General features: G+C 35.1%; 5 protein-coding genes across 5 annotated transcripts; 3 read left to right on the forward strand and 2 right to left on the reverse strand.

Moving 5' to 3' along the window:
- The first annotated feature begins 232 nt into the window (after positions 1 to 232).
- On the forward strand, positions 233 to 655 carry LOC142644355 (B3 domain-containing protein REM19-like). Its single transcript, XM_075818986.1, has 2 exons — positions 233 to 301; positions 395 to 655. The coding sequence occupies exons 1-2, from the start codon at positions 233 to 235 to the stop codon at positions 653 to 655; spliced, it is 330 nt and encodes a 109-aa protein (XP_075675101.1).
- Positions 656 to 2,781: 2,126 nt separating this feature from the next.
- Positions 2,782 to 4,762, forward strand: LOC142644356 (putative B3 domain-containing protein At5g66980). The gene is made up of 3 exons (XM_075818987.1): positions 2,782 to 2,868; positions 3,687 to 3,950; positions 4,676 to 4,762. Exons 1-3 carry the CDS (start codon positions 2,782 to 2,784, stop codon positions 4,760 to 4,762), a joined length of 438 nt encoding a protein of 145 aa, XP_075675102.1.
- Positions 4,763 to 8,282: 3,520 nt separating this feature from the next.
- On the forward strand, positions 8,283 to 9,032 carry LOC142643412 (uncharacterized). Its single transcript, XM_075818027.1, has 2 exons — positions 8,283 to 8,422; positions 8,526 to 9,032. Exon 2 carries the CDS (start codon positions 8,532 to 8,534, stop codon positions 8,895 to 8,897), a length of 366 nt encoding a protein of 121 aa, XP_075674142.1. The 5' UTR covers positions 8,283 to 8,422; positions 8,526 to 8,531; the 3' UTR covers positions 8,898 to 9,032.
- Positions 9,033 to 10,351: 1,319 nt separating this feature from the next.
- On the reverse strand, positions 10,352 to 11,539 carry LOC142643433 (uncharacterized). The gene has a single exon (XM_075818060.1). The coding sequence runs from the start codon at positions 11,449 to 11,451 to the stop codon at positions 10,564 to 10,566; it is 888 nt and encodes a 295-aa protein (XP_075674175.1). The 5' UTR covers positions 11,452 to 11,539; the 3' UTR covers positions 10,352 to 10,563.
- A 1,720-nt stretch (positions 11,540 to 13,259) lies between these two features.
- LOC142643432 (uncharacterized) lies at positions 13,260 to 19,264 on the reverse strand. The gene is made up of 2 exons (XM_075818059.1): positions 19,074 to 19,264; positions 13,260 to 15,736 (listed from the first exon to the last, which is right to left on the reverse strand). Exon 2 carries the CDS (start codon positions 15,548 to 15,550, stop codon positions 13,610 to 13,612), a length of 1,941 nt encoding a protein of 646 aa, XP_075674174.1. The 5' UTR covers positions 15,551 to 15,736; positions 19,074 to 19,264; the 3' UTR covers positions 13,260 to 13,609.
- Between the last annotated feature and the right edge of the window lie 2,156 nt (positions 19,265 to 21,420).

Here is a 21,420-nt window from a genome sequence, read left to right on the forward strand (position 1 = left end):
ACTCCTAAGGAAGACAGGTTCTATTCTTCAGGCAAAAGGAATCCAAAATCCAAATATAGTAAGCTCTATAAAATAACATATATGCTTTTACATTGTGGCATGCTATTAGATAATTCTTCTCATGACTAGTTTGCTAACTACAGAAGTAGATGACTTTTCGGCAACTTCAGGGTTTTCCAAATTTTCTAAAACAATCCAAGCAGCAAGGAAAATGGCAAGAAAAGCTGCCGATATGTTTCAGTCTGAATATCCTTTTTTCAAAGCTATCTTGCGGCGTCATAATATATATAATAGTTTTGTGGTGAGTTACAATTTGTGTGTTGGTTTTAAGTTTCACCTAGATATGGGATTTAGTTGCAACATGCTTAGTTTCATATTTTTCTTGCTTATGTAGTATGTGCCTGCTGGATTTGCTATGAAGTATCTTCCTTCAGAGTCCATCACACTTCAGGATTCTGAGGGAAAACGGTTCCCTGCACGATGCTTCTATAGGGAGGGTTCAGGTGCAGGAAGGAGTATAGGCAAGGGATGGGCTACATTTGCTAAGGAACATGATTTGGAAGAAGGAGATGTCCTTGTCTTTGAGCTGATCAACCGGGAGACTATTGTCTTAGAAGTTCACATATTTCGTGCGATTGATTATTCAGGGATGTAAACTAATGTGTGGCCTTTTTTCTTTTTTTAAAAAAATCTATAAATAACTTGAGGCTTTAAACTTTGGACATGACTTGCCAAAATTTGTGGTTTATGTTGTTAGATTTGCAGAACTAACTTAAATATCTACCTATTTGTTTCATATGTGGTTGATTGAAATGTGTTTTATTCCAAAGTTTGACAGTTTAGTGAATTTTGTTGGATGACTCCACTAACTTGTGCCTTTTGATTAATTTGCATGGTTAAATATGCAGTTGACTATTAGATTATCAAAATCTTGAACTTAGACCAGAGCATCAAATCTGCTTAGTTGGAAAGTGGGAAGTTTTCACATTTCCCTTAGCATAAGTGGTTGATACTAGAAGAGCAGGAGCTTCATAGATGATATATCTATTGGATAATGCTAAGCTTTAGCTATCTACAATTTTACTATAAAAGGAATACTGATCGACGGAAATAAATGTGAATTGTACCACATAAATAAATTTCTTAATCACTTTTTTGTTTTGTGGTGGGATGGTTGGGTCTTTTATTTCCTAGATTGATTACTGTACTTGATTGATGATGTATAGGTTTTTGGGTTTGATTTGTTTGATGAAGTTTGGGCTGTGAGTTTTGGTATTTTTTGAGGTTGGGTTTCATTTGGGATATCTTGGAAGGTGGGGTCCCTGGGTGAGGTTTGTACTTTGTACCCCCTATTGAGATGCAGTAGCATAAGAAAAAGTCTAGGACTACATGATTTTTTATAACTTGTTGCCATAACTGTGACGTGACAAAGTGTGACTGGTGAAGAAAAAATGGTGGGTTCATGTGTAAGTGATAGTTAACCACTCACAATCTGTTACGTTACAGTTGTGGCAAAAAAGTTGTGGAATAATTTGTGGTCCTAGAATTACTCAATAGCTTAATGTAGTATTTGCAGTAGAGATGCCCCATTGAGATGTAACTTAATCCAATATTTTTAGTAGGGATAAGTTCATTAATGATTTTGGCATGATGAGGGTTGAATGCTATTGCTGTCAAAAATTTAAGGCTTTTGGTGATTCCTAGTGTCCACGAGAACGTTAGGACCATAATTTATTACACAATTTTTGTTACAGCTCTTTACATAGCAAGTTATGAGTGGTCGATGTATGGACACTACTTTTTCTTCACCACTCACAAAGTAGCGAGTTCTAGGCTCTTAGCATTTTCTATCCACCATGGTTAGGTGAGAGATTTGCTTAGCTGCTGTGATGTGAATTTAGGCTCCAAGGACAGAGGATCTTAATTACGTCTCAGTCTCAGTTTTTGTTTTAGATGGTGAGATGTTTTTGCATTTAGACTCCTTGAATCAAAATAATTGTTAAATGATTACAATAATTAGTTTTCTAATAACTCATTTTGGGTTAAAGTACCGGATTATCTGATTTTGAGTTTGAATTATGTCTTTACTTTATCTCTAATTTAAAATTTTAAAAATCTCATATGTTGAATCCATCTCTTGGATCTTATTTTAAGAGTGAGTTTAAACTCACACAAGAGCAAAGTGTTAAAATAATGGTTAAATACCTTATACTTTTTGAGACTAACGGTAATTTATTACCTTAAAAGTTAGAGGTTTTGATGGCAATTTAGGACATTTTTACTAAAGACAATTATATGTTTACAGCTTACTACCAATGTAACCAAAAATTAAAAATTAAAAAGATAGCAATTTAGGACAGGAGAGAGGGATGGGATTTGGTAGCAGAGAGAGTATTTAAAAGATGTGTAAGATGATGTAAGGGAGTTGAGAGAAGTAGCAATAAAATGGACCCAATGACCAAAAATGGATGTAAAACTTGTTCAAAATGCACACTTTTTGCTGGAAATGTCTACTGCATTCTCTAACTTGATAAAGATTAAAGACCCCACCCTACAGTTTTGACTTTTGAGTCGTTTTCTTGTTTCCAAAAACATTCCCCCACTCACAATCAATGGTTAGTGCAACCCAACCGAGTGCCTATCGTATCTGTGATCTGAGAGTATCCTAGACGCGCTGCATGTGGGAATTGGGGTTGTGGACTTACATAACACAATGGAAAGTACACTCTTTGCTCACATTGTGTAATTGCTCAATGTTTTTGATATTCATCCTCAGAGAAAATGGTGAAGAACATGAGCAGCACCACCACAAAGAGATGCACTAGATTCTTCAAAGTGTTCCTACCGGAGTACTGCTCCGAGAGATTGGTAATCTATGCTCTGAATTTCAGTATTTGTGATCTGGGTTTTTTGTTAGAAGCTTTAAATTCTCTATTTTTCTTGATTTTATATTCAAATGTTTATGGATTTAGTTTGATTTGTGATTTACAAAGCTTGCTTGATGAACAAGATGGTTGCTTTAATATCTTATGTTTGACCATGAGTTGCAAAATATGATGGCAGCCTTACTTAGAAGAAACCAAACTCATATTTAATGTATGCCAATTTTTTAAGAGTAACTTGTTTTAAATGTGCCATATGAGTGGCCATATTAATAAGAACATTAGACATAAACATGCTAGAGAGAAAAGCCTAGGAGTCATGAAACAGTGAAAAAATGGGGGACAAAAGATTTAGATGGTTTGTTGTGTATTGCTAGAGGTGTTGCAACAGTATCGACAGGTGCTGTTTGTAGATGTTTTATAATGGAGAAGCTGAGGATGAACAGAAATCGTGTGAAAATGTCTATAATCTCATAAATTATAGCACAGATGTGACTCAAAGAAAATCGGTTAATAATAATACTTTGAGGTGTGGAAAATCATTTTACGGTTTGAAGGCATGATAATAACAAAGATTTAAATTTTGTTGGTTAAGAGCTTATTAGTGCAAATTTATCTTGTCATAACTTGCTTCAAATGTAAATTGATTTAAGAATGGGGAAATTACTGGGGCTTTTTTCTAATATGTAAGTAAGGGTTTTGAAGTTGATTAAACTGTAAGGGACTAGTGCAAATGTTTAAAATGATTTTTATGTGTGAATTTGTCTGTTTTATAACTTACCCTGTAACTATGTTTCTCTACAGCGTATTCCAGATGCTTTCGTCTCACAATTAGACAGATCTGTGCCTAAGAAAGCCATACTCAGAAGTGGTAATGGGAAAATCTGGCATGTGAAGGTGGAGAAAATTAGTGATGGTATGTTTTTCCTAAGTGGTTGGCAGGAATTTGTTAAAGATAATCTTATAGAGCTAGGAGATTTTTTGGTTTTCCAATACAATGGTCATGATGTGTTTGGTTTCAAATTATTTGGGAATTCTGGGTGTGAGAAGGGAGAGATTGAAACTCATGTAAGCATTAATAATACAATTGAATACATAAATGTGGAGGAGGAGGAGGAGGAAGAAGAGGAGACGGAAGAGGAAGAAAACGATAGTGACAACGATGACGATGAGGATTATGAGGATGAAGTGAGAAACAAGAAGAAAAACGCAAAAAACATCCGCAAGAGAAGGCCGAGGACTAAATATTGTGATAGAGGACAGAAAAAGATTGTTTGGAAAATTAGTCGTAAGCACTACATTTCTCTTATGAATATTCCATTCAATATGCGTGACTGCTAGTTTGTGAATGTATTTATCAACATATAACCTACATTTTTATTTGACTCAGGAGGTTTAGGAAAATTGGTGCTGTGAAGATTCAATATCAGTGTAAGAAGTAAGAACACTGCTAGCTATCAAAAATTGAAGATTATGCATGTGAAGCAAAAAGATGAGAAAGTAGTGAAGATTCAAGGTCAATGTGTGTAAAACTGATAGGTGCATCTGTGAATTTATACAGTAGGGCCAATGTGGCCATATCATACAGGTCCATATTATCCATATGGGATCAGGAACTAGACCAAACCGCAAGGCAAAGGAAATGAGAAAAGCAATGTAAATGCTAGTCCCAAAGCATGTGTGAAATTGCAGTAGTTTCAATTAGTTGAGCCTTGAATTTTTTTTATTATATGTTTGCTAACATATGAAACGCAATGTCTTTGTTGTGAACTTGAATTTACATTTTGCTTTAGGTTTCTGTGTGGTTAAGATGGAGAAGACTGGGGAATTCTATACTGCCAAACCCATATTGGGTTGTTTTCTCAAACTATTTCTTATAATGCAGCTTACAGTCTCTCTAATTGGAGTACCACGTTGTCTGATATTTGTAGTTTGATACAGCTTGTTAACTATCGCAAGTATTGTGACACAAAAATTTTCAAAATATTTTATCCGAAACTTGAGATGTGATTGGTGCATATTGATAGTCGTGGATCCATATGAAAACAAGGTTGCATCAATCATAACTTATCGCCTCAAGAATAAGGGTCTATTTAGATACCGCTTATTTTGCTGAAACTGAAAATTTATTGCTGAAAGTACGGTAAATTAAGGTAAAAGTTAGTTGAAATAGTACAATGGAGCCCATCAATAATACCAAAAAGTGCAGTGGAGTTCATGAATAGTAGCAAAAATAAGCTGAATAGTAAAATAATTTTAATTTTTCATTCTTATCCAAACGCATGCTAAGCCTCCGTTTGGATTGAAATGAAAAATGAAAATTATTTTACTATTCAGCTTATTTTTGCTACTATTTATGAACTCAACTACACTTTTTTGTACTATTCATGGGCTCAATTGTACTATTTCAACTAACTTTTACCTTAATTTACCGTACTTTCAGCAATAAGTTTTCAGTTTCAGCAAAATAAGCAGTTTTCAAACAGACCCTGAGTGAAAAAAATAATAATAAAGGGAAATTTAGTCATGTTCCTAACATTGCTAGTTAAGTGTTTCCCTTATAGTTGGATTTCATTGTTAACTATTAGGCTATGTTTGGTTTTAAGGATTGGCTAGGTTATTAGTTAAGTCTTAAGCTATGTTTGGTTTAAGAAATTGGGAAAGAGAAGAAACAAAGAGGAGAAAAGGGAAATAAATTCATTTCTATAGTTAGGATGAATTGAGGCAAAGGAAAAGAAAATGGAGAGATCCATTTTACTCCATAGCCCACCATATTCTTTCCTCCCAATTAGGGAGAGAGAAGGGAGTGTTTTTATGGTGGGACTCACCAATAAGGTATATTTCTATCCATTTCTCCCTTAATCAAACAAGTGAAAGGAAAAATGTTATCATTTCTCCTCTCTTTCCTATCCTCTCTCTTCCTCCCTTCCCTCTCCCAGGTTTAATTGTTTTGTGTTATGCTTTGTGTAATTTTAGGCATCCAATCCAAGCACGGCAATGTCAATTTTTATTTTTGATGTGGTCCCCCATTAGTGGAATGGCCTTGGTTTTTCATTTATTTAGGCTACAAGTTTAGACTTTAGACTGCATTCTTCCACCCCATTAAAAATCAATATATATATATATATATATATATATATATATATATATATATATATATATATATATATATAAACAGAGACCTCATCGTGTAAGGGTCTAAGCTTTTGCCAAGTGGCACCTTCTATGAAGTTTCTCTACAATCATCCAACTCTTCCATTAATTTCCTGAGTTTACACCACAACTCTCTCTCTTCTTCATGTCTTTTAGTATACCAAATGTTTCAGTTTTTTTTTTTTTAATAATAAAAAGGGATACTAATAACTAATGAGATCGAGATAGATAATCTTCTAGCGTTTATGTTGCCTCAATTACACAAATCCATATCTTTTATTTACTATAATCATTATTATTTTATTTTATTCCATGGGAATCCTTATTATTTTATGGTGATGAATTTACTTACAAACATCTCATAAACAAAGTCTCCCTTCTTTGTTAGTCTTTTTTTTTTTTTTTGGTACGGCAAGTTTTTACGTTAGTTATATAAAAAGCTTCTGCCTTTATGATTGTGTAGATGCATTAATCACAACTTGCCTCCAAAATGACATTTTGGTTTTTGCCTATTTGTTTTCACATAATGTATATTATCAATACTTTGCTATAATGATTAATGTAGGATTTTCTAAACCTTTGACTTCCTAACCTCTCTCTCACGCATTGCCTTCCCCTCTCAACTTTGACTACATGCCTCCATTCTCTTTCTTTCTCTCTTAAAAAAATTTCTTTCTCTTTAAAAAAAAAACCTTTAATAGTTAAATTTCCTAAACTACTGCTACTCTCAAATTTTGTTTCCATACTCACAATTTTTTAAAACGCCAGGCCAATAGAAGAAACCTATTGCTCTTGTGATCTTTTGTTGTAACCAGTGGCTATCCATCACACATTAAGTGGCCTTCACATGTATGAGTTCAAGCTATCTTTTGTTACTTCCAAAATTCATTTCTTCACTTACAATTGGTAGGGTTAAGATCGTGAGATTCTGTGTTTTGCTATTTTCTTTTATAGGTTGTGTTATTGTGTATATTGATTTTTAAAAGATGCTTGAAGTCTAGAACTGAGAAGTTGATGATTGTTTATTGTAGTGTAAAAAGTCTCATTGTCATTGTCCTTTCAAGATTGTTTAATCTTAGCATATGGCTTGAGTAGACTGGTCTTTTCAAAATAAACAAAAGCTAAACCTGCTTTAAATCATAAATTGGATTATAGGGATCAATTAGTTATCATCTAGGGTGGAGGGTTTTTTTTTTTTTTTTTTTTTTTTATACAAGATAGAAATTCTATTCTAGCCAAATCTTAGTGTATATGTGTGTGAAGCGCTCTTTTAGAGACTTGAACCCTGATCCTTACTCTCCATACCCCACAAATACTTATACTTGTGGAGTAATCATCACACCAAGAGTGTGCGGTGGGAGGGTGGAGGGGATTTAGTCAATGGTAATTGAATTTGCAGAGGAAAAACAACACGACTATTCAATCCGCATTCTTAAGACTCCAAAGCTTCTTCCTCAAGTAAGTCTCTTGATATTTCAATAAAGAAATACATATTGACTTTTTTCCTACAATAAATTGAGTTTTGGGGTTTTTTTTTTTTTTTGTTGAGTTTTGGTTTAATGATGATTGTATAATGATCTATATGTTGTGTGTGCTTTCTTTTCTATGAATTTCAATAATGGATGAATCAAGGATTTTAGCATTTGGTTCATTAAGATTTTTTTTAAAAAAAATTCTTAATTTCATCTTAATTTCATTATTATGTTTAGCTTTTGTTACTTCTTATAATAAACTCATTACTAACAAAGTTCTATGAAAATTATGGTATAATATATGTACAATATTCTCCAAAATTATCTTGCATAAAACATTACAATATTATCCGTGCATCGCACGGGCAAATTACTAGTTTAACACAATGGACAATTATTGGTTTATATTTATTGCTCATATAAGTTGTACATTTTGTACCAGACTGTTTTTTGATTTCTTTTAAATGCTGCAGTAATTTTTCATTAAAAAAAAATTATGTATACATTTGTTTAGTCTATAATGTACATAAAAAAATGAAATGAAATGTAAACTAATAATTTTCCTAACTCAATAAACGGTCCAAATTGATTAAGCAGAGAATGATGAAAAAAAAAAAAAAAAAAGGCAAGCAAAGAGAGAATAATTGGATAAGAGGTCTATCTTCATTGGCAAACCAATTTACTCTTTACTTTTTCTTGGCCAGCATTTAAAGGGGCACTATTTTTCCTTTTTTGTTCTCAATAACCTCATCTGCTTAGCTTGTCTACCAATCATTCTCTTTCCCACCTTATCCATTGTCTTCCATCTCTCACCATACAAAGTTTCATTTTCTTCCCTCCCTCCCACTATCATTTACTTCCATATACTTAACAAACAACTCTTCATAAACCAACCATCACAAAAAAAAAAAAAAGGTATATTCTTGTCATTTTAAAACACTTCCTTACTAATCTTTTTGCATCTTTTGTGTAATAAGTATTTTAGTTTTTTGCTCTCTTTTTTTTTTTTTTTTTTCAGATAACAATGGCCACACTATCTCCACCGACCATTACTGCTACTTCTACCACTACCATTGCCAGCTCTAGGAGGATGAAGAAGAATGTGAATTACATAACAGGGCTGAACGCTTTCGGTGGGTTGAAGGCTCACAACAGTGTAGCCTCACTAGGCCTTCCTGTATGCACTGAGCAATCCTTTGCAAAGGTTGTGAGCTCCTTAAAAGTTCCATCAAAGAGCAAAGGTAGAGGTGGGGGAGCTCTATCTTCTACCTGTAATGCTGCTGGTGAGATATTCAAGATTGCAGCCATCATGAATGGGCTGACTCTTGTTGGAGTGGCAGTGGGGTTTGTTCTTCTTCGAATTGAAGCTTTTGTTGAAGAGTCTGAGTGAGGATTTTATTTTTAACAACTTCTGTTGTTTTATGTTTTTCTTTTTTCATCAAGATTGTAATTCTCTTTAGTCTTTCTTTCAATTGATGTAGAACTGAATTGCTTTTGGATATTAAACAAAAACAAAATTTGCAAATTGAGCTTCCTTTAAAAACACATATCAAAGAGAAGGATGATAAACAAGTTTCTATTTTGGTTTGATTATTATTATTATTATTATTATTATTTTGAGAAGAGGTTTGATTAAAGTTTGATGGTAATGAAAAGGGTTTATTTGCTAAGTTCTTATGTTTGCTACTTTAACTGGTATCAATCTGTCATTATTTAAATTCTACTTGATTTTTTTTAAAGTATATTGTTAGGTATATTTTTTGGTTGGGTTAGTTTGTCGAGTTAGAGGTTGGCATATTAATTAAGGAATGGAATTATAATGTTAAACATGACAAATTATTTGGAATTCGACCAATATTTACTAATTTAATGAATATAAATATATATATATAATTGGTTTCAAAAAAATATATATAATTAATACTTTTTTTTTTAGAAAAATAACTAATACAATTCTAATGGTACACTAGTATCGATCGTACCAAAATATTTTATTTCCTAATCCAATTGAAACGGCCTTTTGTATGGTGTTGACAACATTGTTTGAGACAAGCAACTTGTAATTTTCTAATTTTATAAACCAAGTAATAAATGATTTGAGATTGAGCCGAAGGCCCAGACTAACCAACTTAAAATGGTTGAAGTAGATGATACAATTACTCCATGGCTACCCTCTATACTCTATAGAGAGCAAAACTTAGGTACATTTTTATATTAGGTTATCAATTAAATTTAATCATATAAATTTTTTTTTTGAGTAAATCATATAACTTATTGATTAATACAAAACAACCATGTAATGTAACTTATTGGCTTATTAGTCAATGCACTTGTAAAATTATAGCTTCCAAAGCCACGTGATTGAATTTTATTGGACAACTTAAGGTATAGCAATTAAAGAATTTAAGCTAAGTTTTACTACTCCATGGAAACATAAGTATCAAGGAAGATATAGCCCGAATGTTCCAAAATTCACTCAGGTCTCACTGGTTTGAGTCTCAACAGGCTTGGTACTCAAGCCTATAAAAAACTATAGTAGCAACCTCAGTTGGATTTAGTGAGGGGCAAAAATGATTGGGAAGACAGCTTGAGCAGGAAACCTGAATTCACACCAGGACTTTGTCATTTTTTTTTTTTTTTCTCTCTCTTGGAGTAGTAAATTACACGCAATCAAAATGGGACTTGAACCCACAATCTCACCCTCCAGCTAACCCTTGCAAGGGGAGGCAGTGCCAATTAAGCTAGAGTTCATTGGCCCTTTGTCATTTCATATTTCAAACTAAATGAGTCATAATTGAACTTTGCCCTTCAAATTTTTCCACACACTTCAAGATGAGTATCATCTTAGTAACTAAATAAGTTATATCACATCATATAGTATACCACCGGTATAATGATACAACTCCTGATACAATTATTCATGGGGGCACTACAAATCTGTAGAGATATGCCCCTAGAGTTCACATTTATCAATGGCGACTCTAATTTAATCTATATGTTAAGTGCTCTGTGACCTCAAAAGGTCGTGACTTGCAAGGTTTGACATACTTCAATTGTTATGGATGAGGTTGCTTGAAGCCATCAATTAATACAGGGAGATCCACACCTCTACTGTGAAGTTGTTCATACTCAGTTGATTGTCCCCTTAGGGTGCATTTTCCAGCTAATTTCAAGCAAATACATCCTGTAAATATCAATATTCCAGAAAGCATCCAACTGAATTGCAAATTAGCCAGTGCTTTAGCTCTCATATCAGCCTCATCAGAGTTGCAACTGACTGCTCCAAGCATGTTATCACTGCTAGCCTCAGTCAAAACCATAACACAACCTTTTGGGACAAACTGAGGAGCCCATAGCATAATTCCCATTATCATAAACCAGCAGCCTTGGAGCACAACTGAAATCGAAAGAACAAGAGCTGCAGGAAAACTAGTGGGAAAACAAGTTGCTGCCAGGGCTACTATGAAAGAGATAAACACGATGAGCTGCAATAGCCAATGGTAGTGGCCTTCAAGTCCAACATGGTCAGCAGAGTGGAAATGAAGTAGAAAAAGTTCTTGACCAAAGACAGTGGCTGCAAGGATTCCAACAACTCCAGAGAGGATCTCTAATGAATGAGTCAGCTCTGCAGAAAGGGTAAAACCTGCAAAAATAACCAGGTGGAGGAACATGGTTGCATGCTCAAAGCTGTCAAGCCTGAAAGCAAAACGAAAGAAAGGGTAGTCCAGAACTTGCATAAGTATTGCAAAAACTGAAAAACACAGGATGAAAATAAGCTCCAAGTGTTTAAGTTTCGATAGAGAGCCACCAAATGGGTACCAAAACCTTATTCTGAAGTTAGCAGGGCCTTTGAGAAAGTAGGCTCTAATTGTGTTGATGGTGTGCCATAGACCTAAGAGAGTGAGTGCCAAACCAGGTACTATGTGCCCAACAAATGTACCCATTGAAGCTCCTGTTTTCAGAGATTGGAGGAGGCTTACCTTTCTGGCAATGCCCACGCAGACCTTAAGTACATGAAGCTATTGCAGATATCTTGCAACCGACAATTCTAAAAGCTGACGCAAGTTCATTGTGATAATCTATTCAAACATTTGGTGCTTGGTGCATGTTGCATGGATTTCCACAAACAAGATTGCATGAAATGACATCCAATTACGTGCACTAATGTAAAAGCTTCAAAGCCTAGTAAGGAAAAAAAGATTGATGCTTTAACTTTTTTCTTTTTCTTTTTTCCTCTTGCTACACTGGTCGTGTTATCATATCTTTTACCCTTTTTTGGGGGGTTAGTGGTGACTTAGGACCATGAAAACTGAGTCTTATTGGTAAAAAATGTTGCTGATTTGGGAGGTCATGATAATCTTTTTACTATTTTTTAAGAATAGCAACAATAAGCTACACTGAAAGTGAGAGGTAGTCCTCAAAAAGGGAAAGGGAGGAGGGGAATACATTTTAAACCTTATAATTCATGTGCTATAACAAATTAAATGTTGTAATTTCAAAAGTAACAAATTAAATCCTCAACCTATATTAAGGTTTACCTTTTAAATAAATAAACAAAAATCATAATTTGTTACTTTTGAGTTTTGAAGTTATAGGGTTTAATTCTAAACTATTGGGATTATAATGAAATTTTTCCAAAAATAAATAAATAAAAGTATACCTCTGTTTTCATAGGATGAACCCAAAACCTTATTAAACAAAGAGAACTAGTTTTTAATTAAAAAGATTGGCGATTGCTCAGTGTCATTCACTCTTATGTTTACCAAGGTGGGATTCCACTAATGAAATCATATGAGACAACCAGTTTGCTGATAAGGCCCACACCCAACTATTAGAGATTTTGAGAGGACCACGCATGATTTCCCTACTGCATGTAGTGGAAAGAGCAGTGTCTCCAATATATCGCGCCAAATAAGGCTTTCCCCACTTATTAAAGAAATCCAGTGGATCGTATTTGACTAAAGGATTCCATAATGATTGTAAAGCTGTATGATGCTGAATCAGTGAATGGAAAATCCTTGCAATAGGAAAAGCTGATAATTCCTTGGCACCTGGAAAAGAATATGCTATTTGGAACTGTGGCTAAGGAAGTCACGAGAATAGCATTTGAGCAAAAAATTCTTAATCTAACAAAGTTAAGGAATTGCATCAAAGCTTTCACTGAAAAAAATAATAATAATAAAGCAAAAAAAGGAAAAGCACCCAAAAAGAGTTGGCATCTTTAAGTACTTATATGCTATCATACTTCCAAGATAATGTGAAAACCACTTCAACAACAGAACCATTGTAGTAGGCCTCGTTACATCGACCATTACTTTCACAATAGTTAGTAATTTAGCTTTGGAGATCAAATTAATAAAACCATTAAGGACCTGGGTAAGTCCTCTAATTACTATTGTCAGACATCATGACTTAGTGACCCCAGAGTTACAGAATAGAAAGCTATAATATTTCTTCTATTGGTAAGTTACACACCCAATGAGTTTTGAACCCACAAGCCACAATCTTAACCTTCCCTTAGAACTTATTAGGGGAGGTGTCAGCTGAGCTAGAGCTCTTTAGCATTACAAAACAGTTATAATTGACAAAGGAAAGTAATATTATAGACTTTACTGCAAAGAAAGATGGAAAAATATTATTTTGCTGAGTTTTTTCTCTTGCATCTAGGCGTCTAGCATTCAGTCTAGTTAGAGCAATTTTCCACTCTAGAGTTATCACAAAATTTTGAAAATCTTCCCAGCTATTGTTTTGCTTTACAAAATCGGTCTCTGTCGAAAGTATGCATGATACTTTATTCCTTTTACAACATCAAGTATATACAACGGTAATATTCAGGGCTGTATGACAAATAAAGGATGCGTATGAAATTAAACACGTTGTATAATCTTACAATGATTCATTTCAGAAGGCAATACTGCTGCTCCATAAACCAGATTCAATTTTTCTGAACTTACTGTTACATATCTAGTCAATGATGTAGACTTACAAGCTCAGCATGTCAACAAGGCAGCGCTCAAAGCAAGAAGTGACCAAAAAAAACCTCTGCTTCTAGAAAACCTATTCCTATGCAAAACTTTTGAACACTGGGCAGAAAAAAAAAATTTAACAATCACCATTTCCCACAGAGTTATCATCTTTGCCAATCCCTTCAATTAAAGAGAGATAGGTGCTGTCATCAGGCGTTATCCCTTTACTTGTCATTTCTCTGAGGAGCTCTTCAGCATGATCGGCTTCTTGGTTTTTGCTTAGACCTTTTATAAGGGCATTGTAAGTAAGAAGTGTGGGATTGAAACCTATACTCAACATCTCATCCCGAACTCTCAATGCATCCTTGATATCACCTCTTCTACTATAGCCACTAATGAGAGTATTGTAACTAATATGATCTGGCTTGATCCCCCTTCTCTTCATCTCATTGAGAAGTTCACGAGCTTCTTCAACTTTCCCCTCCCTACAGTGCCCTTGCATTAATGTATTGTAAGTCACTTCATCAGGAGGAACCTTCATCCTATCCATCTCTTTCAAAAGTGAAAATGCACGGTCCATGCTACCATTAGCACAGTGACCATCAATCAAGGCGTTGAACATTACAAGATCTGGCAACACACCTTTACGTTGTATCCTCTCAAATAAATCATCTGCTTCCTTCATTCTATTGCGTTTACTCAAAACATAAATGAGTGAGGTATAAGTTACCCCTGTAGGCTGAATCCCTTTAGTCATCATCTCATCATGGAGCCTAAAAGCCTTTATTGCATTTCCACATCTGCAATACCCATTAATCAAGATATTATATGTAATGGCATCAGGAACCAAACCTTTCTCTCCCATTTCCTTTATCAAATCATCAGCCTCACTCATTTTAGCCTCTAAAAACAATGCATGAATTAACAAATTGTAAGTTGACACACTTGGCATTATGCCCTTCCTAACCATCTCATCCCTATAACAAAAAGCCATCTCCAAATTCCCTTTATTGCAATACCCATCAATCAAAGCATTGTATGTCACAGCACTTGGAACCAACCCATTGTCCACCATTTTACCAAGTAGCCCAGATGCCTCCTCAAGTTTTCCCTCCTTACACATCCCACTAATAAGCGAACCATAGGTGTATGAATCTGGTTCAACACCTTTGCCTTTCATGGATTTAACAATCATTTGAGCCACTTCAACCTTCCCTCTAGAACAAAACCCATGTACTAGCGTATTATATGTGACAATATTAGGCTTAATCCCTAAACCCTCCATAAACCCAATAAACTCCTTCGCCTTCTTCAACTTCCCTTCCTTACACAACACATTAATCATTATATTAAATGTATACACGCTCGATTTTATCCTCAACCTAAACATCTCAGCGTACAAAACCCACGCTGCCTGCGTTCTATTCACCTTTGACAACAAACTCAACATATCATTACAAGTTTCAATCTTGGGTACAATACCCTTTTCCTTCATCATATTAAAACACTCAAAAGCCTCATCAGCCCTCTTCAATTCACAGCAAGCCCTGATCAACAAATCAAAAACAATACTACTTCTTATACTCAAACTATCACGGGCAAGCCCCAACTCGTTGAAAATCACTCCAATTGAAGCGATGCCACTAGAAATGGCTTGCTTTAAGAGTTGTATAGTGGCCTTTGGTGATGGGAGGCGGGCAACAATGGCGATGGCAAGGCAACAGGTTTTGATATCAAGATGATGGAACTCAATGTGTGCTATAAACTCAAGAACAAGCTGAGGGGTTTTGTGAAGGTTGAATAGGGTGGTGGAGATTAGAGAGGGAGTGAGGTTTGGCGCAAGGTGTTTGATCAAATGCCATTGAGAAGATTGGATGGAGTTTTGGATGTAGTTCAGGGTGATTGGTGGAGGGTTCGCCGTGGCATATTGAGGGAGGGTCTGGGTTTGTGAAGAGCTGTTTGGTTGAGGGGTTGAAGAGAAAAGAGCAAGGGAGGGAGATGAATCTATGGGGAAGAGGATGGGCTTGAGCTTGTGGTGTTTGAATGCTTGCAAATTGAGTATTTTGTGGGGAATCATTTTGGCAAGAAGGACAGATGATTCCGAAATCTAAGGGCTGAAACCTAAGCGTGTTTTCAAGACCTGGATGGGCTTCAGTTTACAACTTTCAACCCCTTCTTTTGTTGTTAATAGTCTGACTAGCATTGGCAATACCCATGTTAACTGTGCCTATTGAGTTCTAGGTGGTGATGAGCAATGCATTCCCTGTAAAAGATAAGCATATAATACATCACAATATGAAATAATAAATATATAACACAAGTAAAGGCAGTGCAAAGAAATAAAATTTAAACATCATCCTTTTACCCCATTGACATTGCATGCTACAATGTTAAGAACATTACACTTGCTAAGAAAAAATCATAGATATTACATTTGTCTCGCTCAAAAGTATCGCCTTCAAAAGCATTCGGAAGTCTTACTTCCATACCTATGAACCACATTTCAACTAAAAAAAGGAGTAAATCATAGGAAGACATTAAAAAGAAAGACCAAGTTCATTTCACTTTCTAAAAAGCTCAATTAGATTATACAAAGCACCTATATACCCAACAACCATAGACAAGAGAGAAACCTCAAAAGTTCAATTAACACTGAATAAAACATAAAACACTAACTTTCCCAACTCATCCATTAACACAGACTCACTAAAAAAAAAAAAAAAAAACAGATGCAATGAGGAAATGCTGCATTTTAGCCTTAAAAAGTAAAAGAAAAGAGAAATACACACCGACTAGTGAAGGCTTGGGGTGGCAAATGGGTGGGCTTGGGTGGGCTTAATTGAGTTGGGTATATAAAACTCATTTATCCATTAAAACCCATTTAACTAATTGTTTTTAACCCAAATCCAACTCAACCCAATTATTATGGGTAAACTCCAACCCACCCAATTACCCAATTATCAAAATTACCAAAATGCAATTAAAGTGAAAATGACCAAAGTATTCTAAAATCTTCAAAAATGACCAAAATACCCCAAAATCTAAAAATTACGAAAATACCCCTAAAACCCAAAAAATGACCAAAATACCCCCAAAATCCAATAAAATGACCAAAATACCCCCGAAGCCCAAAAAATGACCAAAATACCCCCCGAAACCCAAAAATTACCAAACTACCCCGAAACCCAAAAAATGACCAAAATACCCCCAAAGTCCAAAAAATGACCAAAATACCCCTGAAGTCATAAAATGACCAAAATACCCCCGAAACCTAAAAATGACCAAAATACCCCCAAATGACCATAATGAGATGTTACCTCCTTATTTGACTGTACAAATAGTGGTGAGCTTTTGATTACAACGAAAATTTATCCAGTTCAAATCTATTCATTTGATCCTGAAAGTTTAAATGTGAACTATCGTAGTCGAGATTATGAACCAAAGGCTTACACAGCTAATCTCATGGAGAGCTTAGTTTTACTCAATGAGTAAACCGTAAGGTGGTAATCTTTTGAAATTCATATTGACGGGTAAGGTGTTGTCTCATTTGAAGTTGTTGGAAAGTTTTTGTATATATCAAATTTGTGGATCAAATGAAGTTATTATTGCTGTGTTTGCTTTCCTTATCTATTTGTGAGCTTCACCCTCTATAGCATAACAATGGACCACATATTCATTTTATCTTTTGATGTCAACTCTGAAATATTATTTGGCCGGTTTTTTTTTTTTAAGAGAGAATAATGATTTGGAGTTGCTACAATGCTCTCTAGGTCAAGAGAGCTACTGTAGCAACACTAAAAAAATATTTAGAGTTTAAAGAGGAAGTTGAAGCTTGTATTTTGTGTGTTTGCCCTCTAGAAATTGGTTTGGACAGCCTAATTGAGATGCTCTAAGAAATGCCAAGAACTAGTGAAAGAGCTCCACATGGTTCTTATTCATGTCACGGCCTTCTAGAGATGAAAACAAATCTGAAGGAAGAAGAAATTGAAATGAAGCAAAAGGCTAAGTTTCTTAGAAGCACAAGAATGAGAAATCAACTCTTCAAGAGAACTCTCTTAGAAACTAGAACTTAGGCTAAAATCTATATTCTCGTCTAAAAACCAAGTAATCTATACATCTCTTGGCTTATTCATAATTGCTAGCTCAACTGCCATAGACTCCAACTAATTATCACATGGCTATTTGCTAACTATTTACTATCCATTTTTGTTATAAGATATTACCTGCTCTAATAGATTGTAACTAACTAACAGTTAATAAGCTCAATACACGCTAAGGCATGAAGTTACTGCATCATCTAGCCACCCTGTTTTGCTCTTAGTGAACTTACCTGTGACCAAGTCAATGACCTCAACAAAAGCCAATGAACCTAAAAGCCTAACAGATATGTGCTTCTTAAAAAATTCTTCCTCTTTAACCAAACCAAAAAGTTTAGTATGCTCATTCCATAGCACTATAGACTATAGAATGTTTCTTTAAGATAAACAGCACAACAGACCAATAGAAAGAAAATATTTAAGCAGCTGAATGTACTTGTTGATTAACATGAGCTGACAATAAACACATGATTGAATCCATCTAAGGAAAACATGATAAAATCTCATATCTATCTATGTCTCTTAGAGGACAGAGATAGGATGATATCGCAAGATCAAGTGATCAATGAATATCAAATGCAAATATCAAATACTAATATATAATAGCCACAACCACAATAGGATGATACAAATCCGGTACATAAAAAGAGAAAAAAATGCTTTTCAAAATACTAACATGCCTACTGCAGCAGGTAAAAGCATGAAAAGGGTGTCAATTCATCCATACCACTTCTCAGTAAGATTCCACATTTGCACCATCAAGTAAAGCAAGGTTCTCCACGTAACTATCCATAGCTAAAACATTTTCACCTTTAATACTAGTAGCCTTCTCATGTAGCGTTTCAGGGTCAATTAAAACATCCCATTAGTCTCCACATGCCCAGTTCATTTTATAGGAATATGAGATTAAGGACAAAGCTGCACCTAACAACATTGAGTCATAACCTTGAACTTCAAAACAATAACCTTCAGATGCATCTGTTTGGCCCCTGAAGCTCTTAACTATGTGTTTCTCCTCATCTCATTGGCACTATGGATATATAGTCTAATATAAATTTCATAGATATAGGAACAATTCACATCTGTTATAAATTTCTCTTAATATATTATATTGCTAAATAACTTATAATTAACTTAATACCCCGAAATCATTGCATTCCATGATATCCTATCTCTCCTTGGCATTCTATCAAACACTAACCGTGCACTTTGAACATCCTATGATACAAATCCAATGCCTTGTCAAAAAACCCTGCTTTTGCATACCCACCTACCAACACATTCCAAGAAAACACATCCCTCTCCTCCATCTTCCCAAACACATACCAAGCATTACCCAGATCACCAAACTTCACAAACATACTCAACAAAGCATTACCGATGCTTACCGAAAAGATAAAATTAGAAGATGTAAACTGTTTGGTAACGGAGAAAACGAAGGAAAACAAAAGAAGAATTTTGAGTAACTAAAAAGAGGAACCAAATCCGAGTTTCGAAGCTTACCGATGAGTGCTGGAGTGACCGGAAAGAGATAACGTGAATATTCCGGCGAACAACTCAGAAATCTGCTGAAGCTTTTAAGAATTTTGATGTGTCCGAAGCTTTGAAGCTGCTGAAGCTGTTGGGTTTCCGACTAAAACATGATTGGAGGCCGAGAAAATGAGGGAAAATGAAAACCCTCTTGAAACCGTAAACGTCTGAGACTCTGAGGGCTGGGTTTCTTTTCTTTTAATTTTAATTGTTTTTGGGTTAAACGGGCTCCAACGGATTTTTAGTTAACTGTATTTAATTGGATTGATGTTTATTTAACCCAACTAATAATTGGGTGAGTTTGGATTTAATTAGAGTAGGTGAATTTGGGTGGACAAATGAGTTTGAATTTACTTTGCCACCCTTAGTAAAGGCGATGGCGATGACGATGGCAAGTTGCTAGCGGCTGTCCGCTGAGGGTGGGTGGAGGAAGCGATGGATGGTCTCTATAATCTGCGACTACTCAGGCTCAAATGCCTGGCAAATAGGGGTTTAGGGGCTTATTAAGGGTTTTGGCTGACCTTAGTTTTAACTTATTTGGCTTTTATTTCCAATTTTTTTAACTCTACTTTTTTCTTTTGTTATAACTGTACTCTTTTTTTTTTTTTTTTTTAGAAACGTTATAACTGTACTCTGGTCCGTCTGAGATGTTCATATTTTTCTAAAACTGATTTTTTTTTTTTTTTTTTTTGTTGAAAATGTTGTAGATAAAGGTAATAGTTAGTTGAAATAGTGAAGTGAGACTCATGAATAATACCAAAAAGTATAGTGAAACACATCAATAGTAGCAAAAATAAACTGAATAGTAAAATAAGTTGACAAAAATAATCTTTATTAGATATGATTAATTTTGCCAACTTATTTTACTATTCAGCTTATTTTTGCTATTATTCATGTGTCTTATTGCATTTTTTAGAACTATTCATGGGTTCCACTATATTATTTCAGTTAACTTTTACCTTTAGGTTCCGTTTGGGAGGTCATAAGAGAATGGAATGGAATGATCATAAGGGAATGAAAATGAATAGAATGTATTTAAGTAAAGGAAAGAAATGGAAAAGTATGGAATGGAATGAAATTAAGTAACCTTAATTGGATGTTTTAAAATAAAGAAATGGAATGAAAATAAATAAAATGTAAGAAATCTTGTTTGGGAGCAACATGGAGGGAATGGAATGGAATCATTTTATAATAATATTACTATTAGACCCCTATTTTAAAATAAAGGGTTGAATATATAGGGGTATTGTAAGTGCACAATTGCACCTGGACCCAAAAACACACGTGAGTTCAGGCCCAATGAGCCTTAAACAATTAAATTTGTAGAGTGTGGGTTCGCAATCTAGTTTAGTGGTGTTCGAAACTTGATGAACAGGCTAGAATGTTACAGTATTTACAAACAATGGACAAATAGGGCAAAATGAACCTCCTCGGACATAAGCCGAGGACGACTTATATATTATTTCTCTTCTTCCTTTCAAAGGTTACAGTTCTTAGTCATTCTCTAGTTCTTTTCCAAAAAAACATTTTCTTCTTCCTCCTCTCCTTTTCTTTACTCTCTTCCCTCTTTAAATACTTCTTCTCTGTACCCCTTCATCCACGTGTCACACAAATCTCACCCTTAGATCCTTAAGCAATGGCCAGAAGGCCCCTTCTACTGTTCAAGGGTCACTTCCCCATTAATGCAGCTAGGGCAGTAGGTGCAGGATCTTTAATGTGGATGTAGCAGCTTTTTTCTGAGATATTTTTCTCACACCGTTGCGTCCGGAGGGTACTTAAATCCCCCTCTTAACCAATTTTTCCAGAACTCTACCTTGATCTTTTTGGCGAATCCCAGGGTCATCGCGGGTCTGTCTGAGGAGAGATTCGTCCTCGAACGAATCCTCAGACTCTCGACTCATGGGCCGACCTGCAGTTCTAGGGACTTTTAGTCTAAAACAAACTAGCGCCCATCAATAAAGCCCAAGGCCTAAATACTTACTTAGGTCCTTTTAGTCCCCACAATAGCCCCTCAAAACTTTATTTTTCCTCGTCCGAGAAGAAAAATAGGGTTTTGATCTGACCAGAGCTCCCTTCATATGTTTCGTACATCACCATGTGTGTGGGGGTCGTTTCGTTCCTAGAAAATGCCGTTTGGCGCTTCGATTTTCAGAACACGCGCATTTATGACTGCAAGTTACACCATGTTCCTCACGTTTAACGATAAGATGAATATCCAATGGTCCTTGTCACCTCCTGAAAATTTGGGCGGAAAACATCCAATTTCGAGGCCGCCTCCTACACGTCATAACGCTTGGAAATCTGCGCCTTCATTCATTTC

This window comes from Castanea sativa, chromosome 7, assembly GCF_040712315.1.
Source record: "Castanea sativa cultivar Marrone di Chiusa Pesio chromosome 7, ASM4071231v1".
NCBI lineage: Eukaryota > Viridiplantae > Streptophyta > Magnoliopsida > Fagales > Fagaceae > Castanea > Castanea sativa.

What these genes read in the sequence shown, in the direction of transcription:
- LOC142644356 (XM_075818987.1), top strand. Translation starts at nt 2,782, where the DNA reads ATGGTGAAGAACATGAGCAGCACCACCACAAAGAGATGCACTAGATTC. An exon ending in AGTACTGCTCCGAGAGATTG is followed by an intron (nt 2,869 to 3,686) that starts GTAATCTATGCT and finishes GTTTCTCTACAG; the next exon opens with CGTATTCCAGATGCTTTCGT. An exon ending in AGGGAGAGATTGAAACTCAT is followed by an intron (nt 3,951 to 4,675) that starts GTAAGCATTAAT and finishes ATTTTGCTTTAG; the next exon opens with GTTTCTGTGTGGTTAAGATG.
- LOC142643432 (XM_075818059.1), bottom strand. Translation starts at nt 15,550, where the DNA reads ATGATTCCCCACAAAATACTCAATTTGCAAGCATTCAAACACCACAAG.
- LOC142643412 (XM_075818027.1), top strand. Translation starts at nt 8,532, where the DNA reads ATGGCCACACTATCTCCACCGACCATTACTGCTACTTCTACCACTACC.
- LOC142643433 (XM_075818060.1), bottom strand. Translation starts at nt 11,451, where the DNA reads ATGGGTACATTTGTTGGGCACATAGTACCTGGTTTGGCACTCACTCTC.
- LOC142644355 (XM_075818986.1), top strand. Translation starts at nt 233, where the DNA reads ATGTTTCAGTCTGAATATCCTTTTTTCAAAGCTATCTTGCGGCGTCAT. An exon ending in ATATATATAATAGTTTTGTG is followed by an intron (nt 302 to 394) that starts GTGAGTTACAAT and finishes TTGCTTATGTAG; the next exon opens with TATGTGCCTGCTGGATTTGC.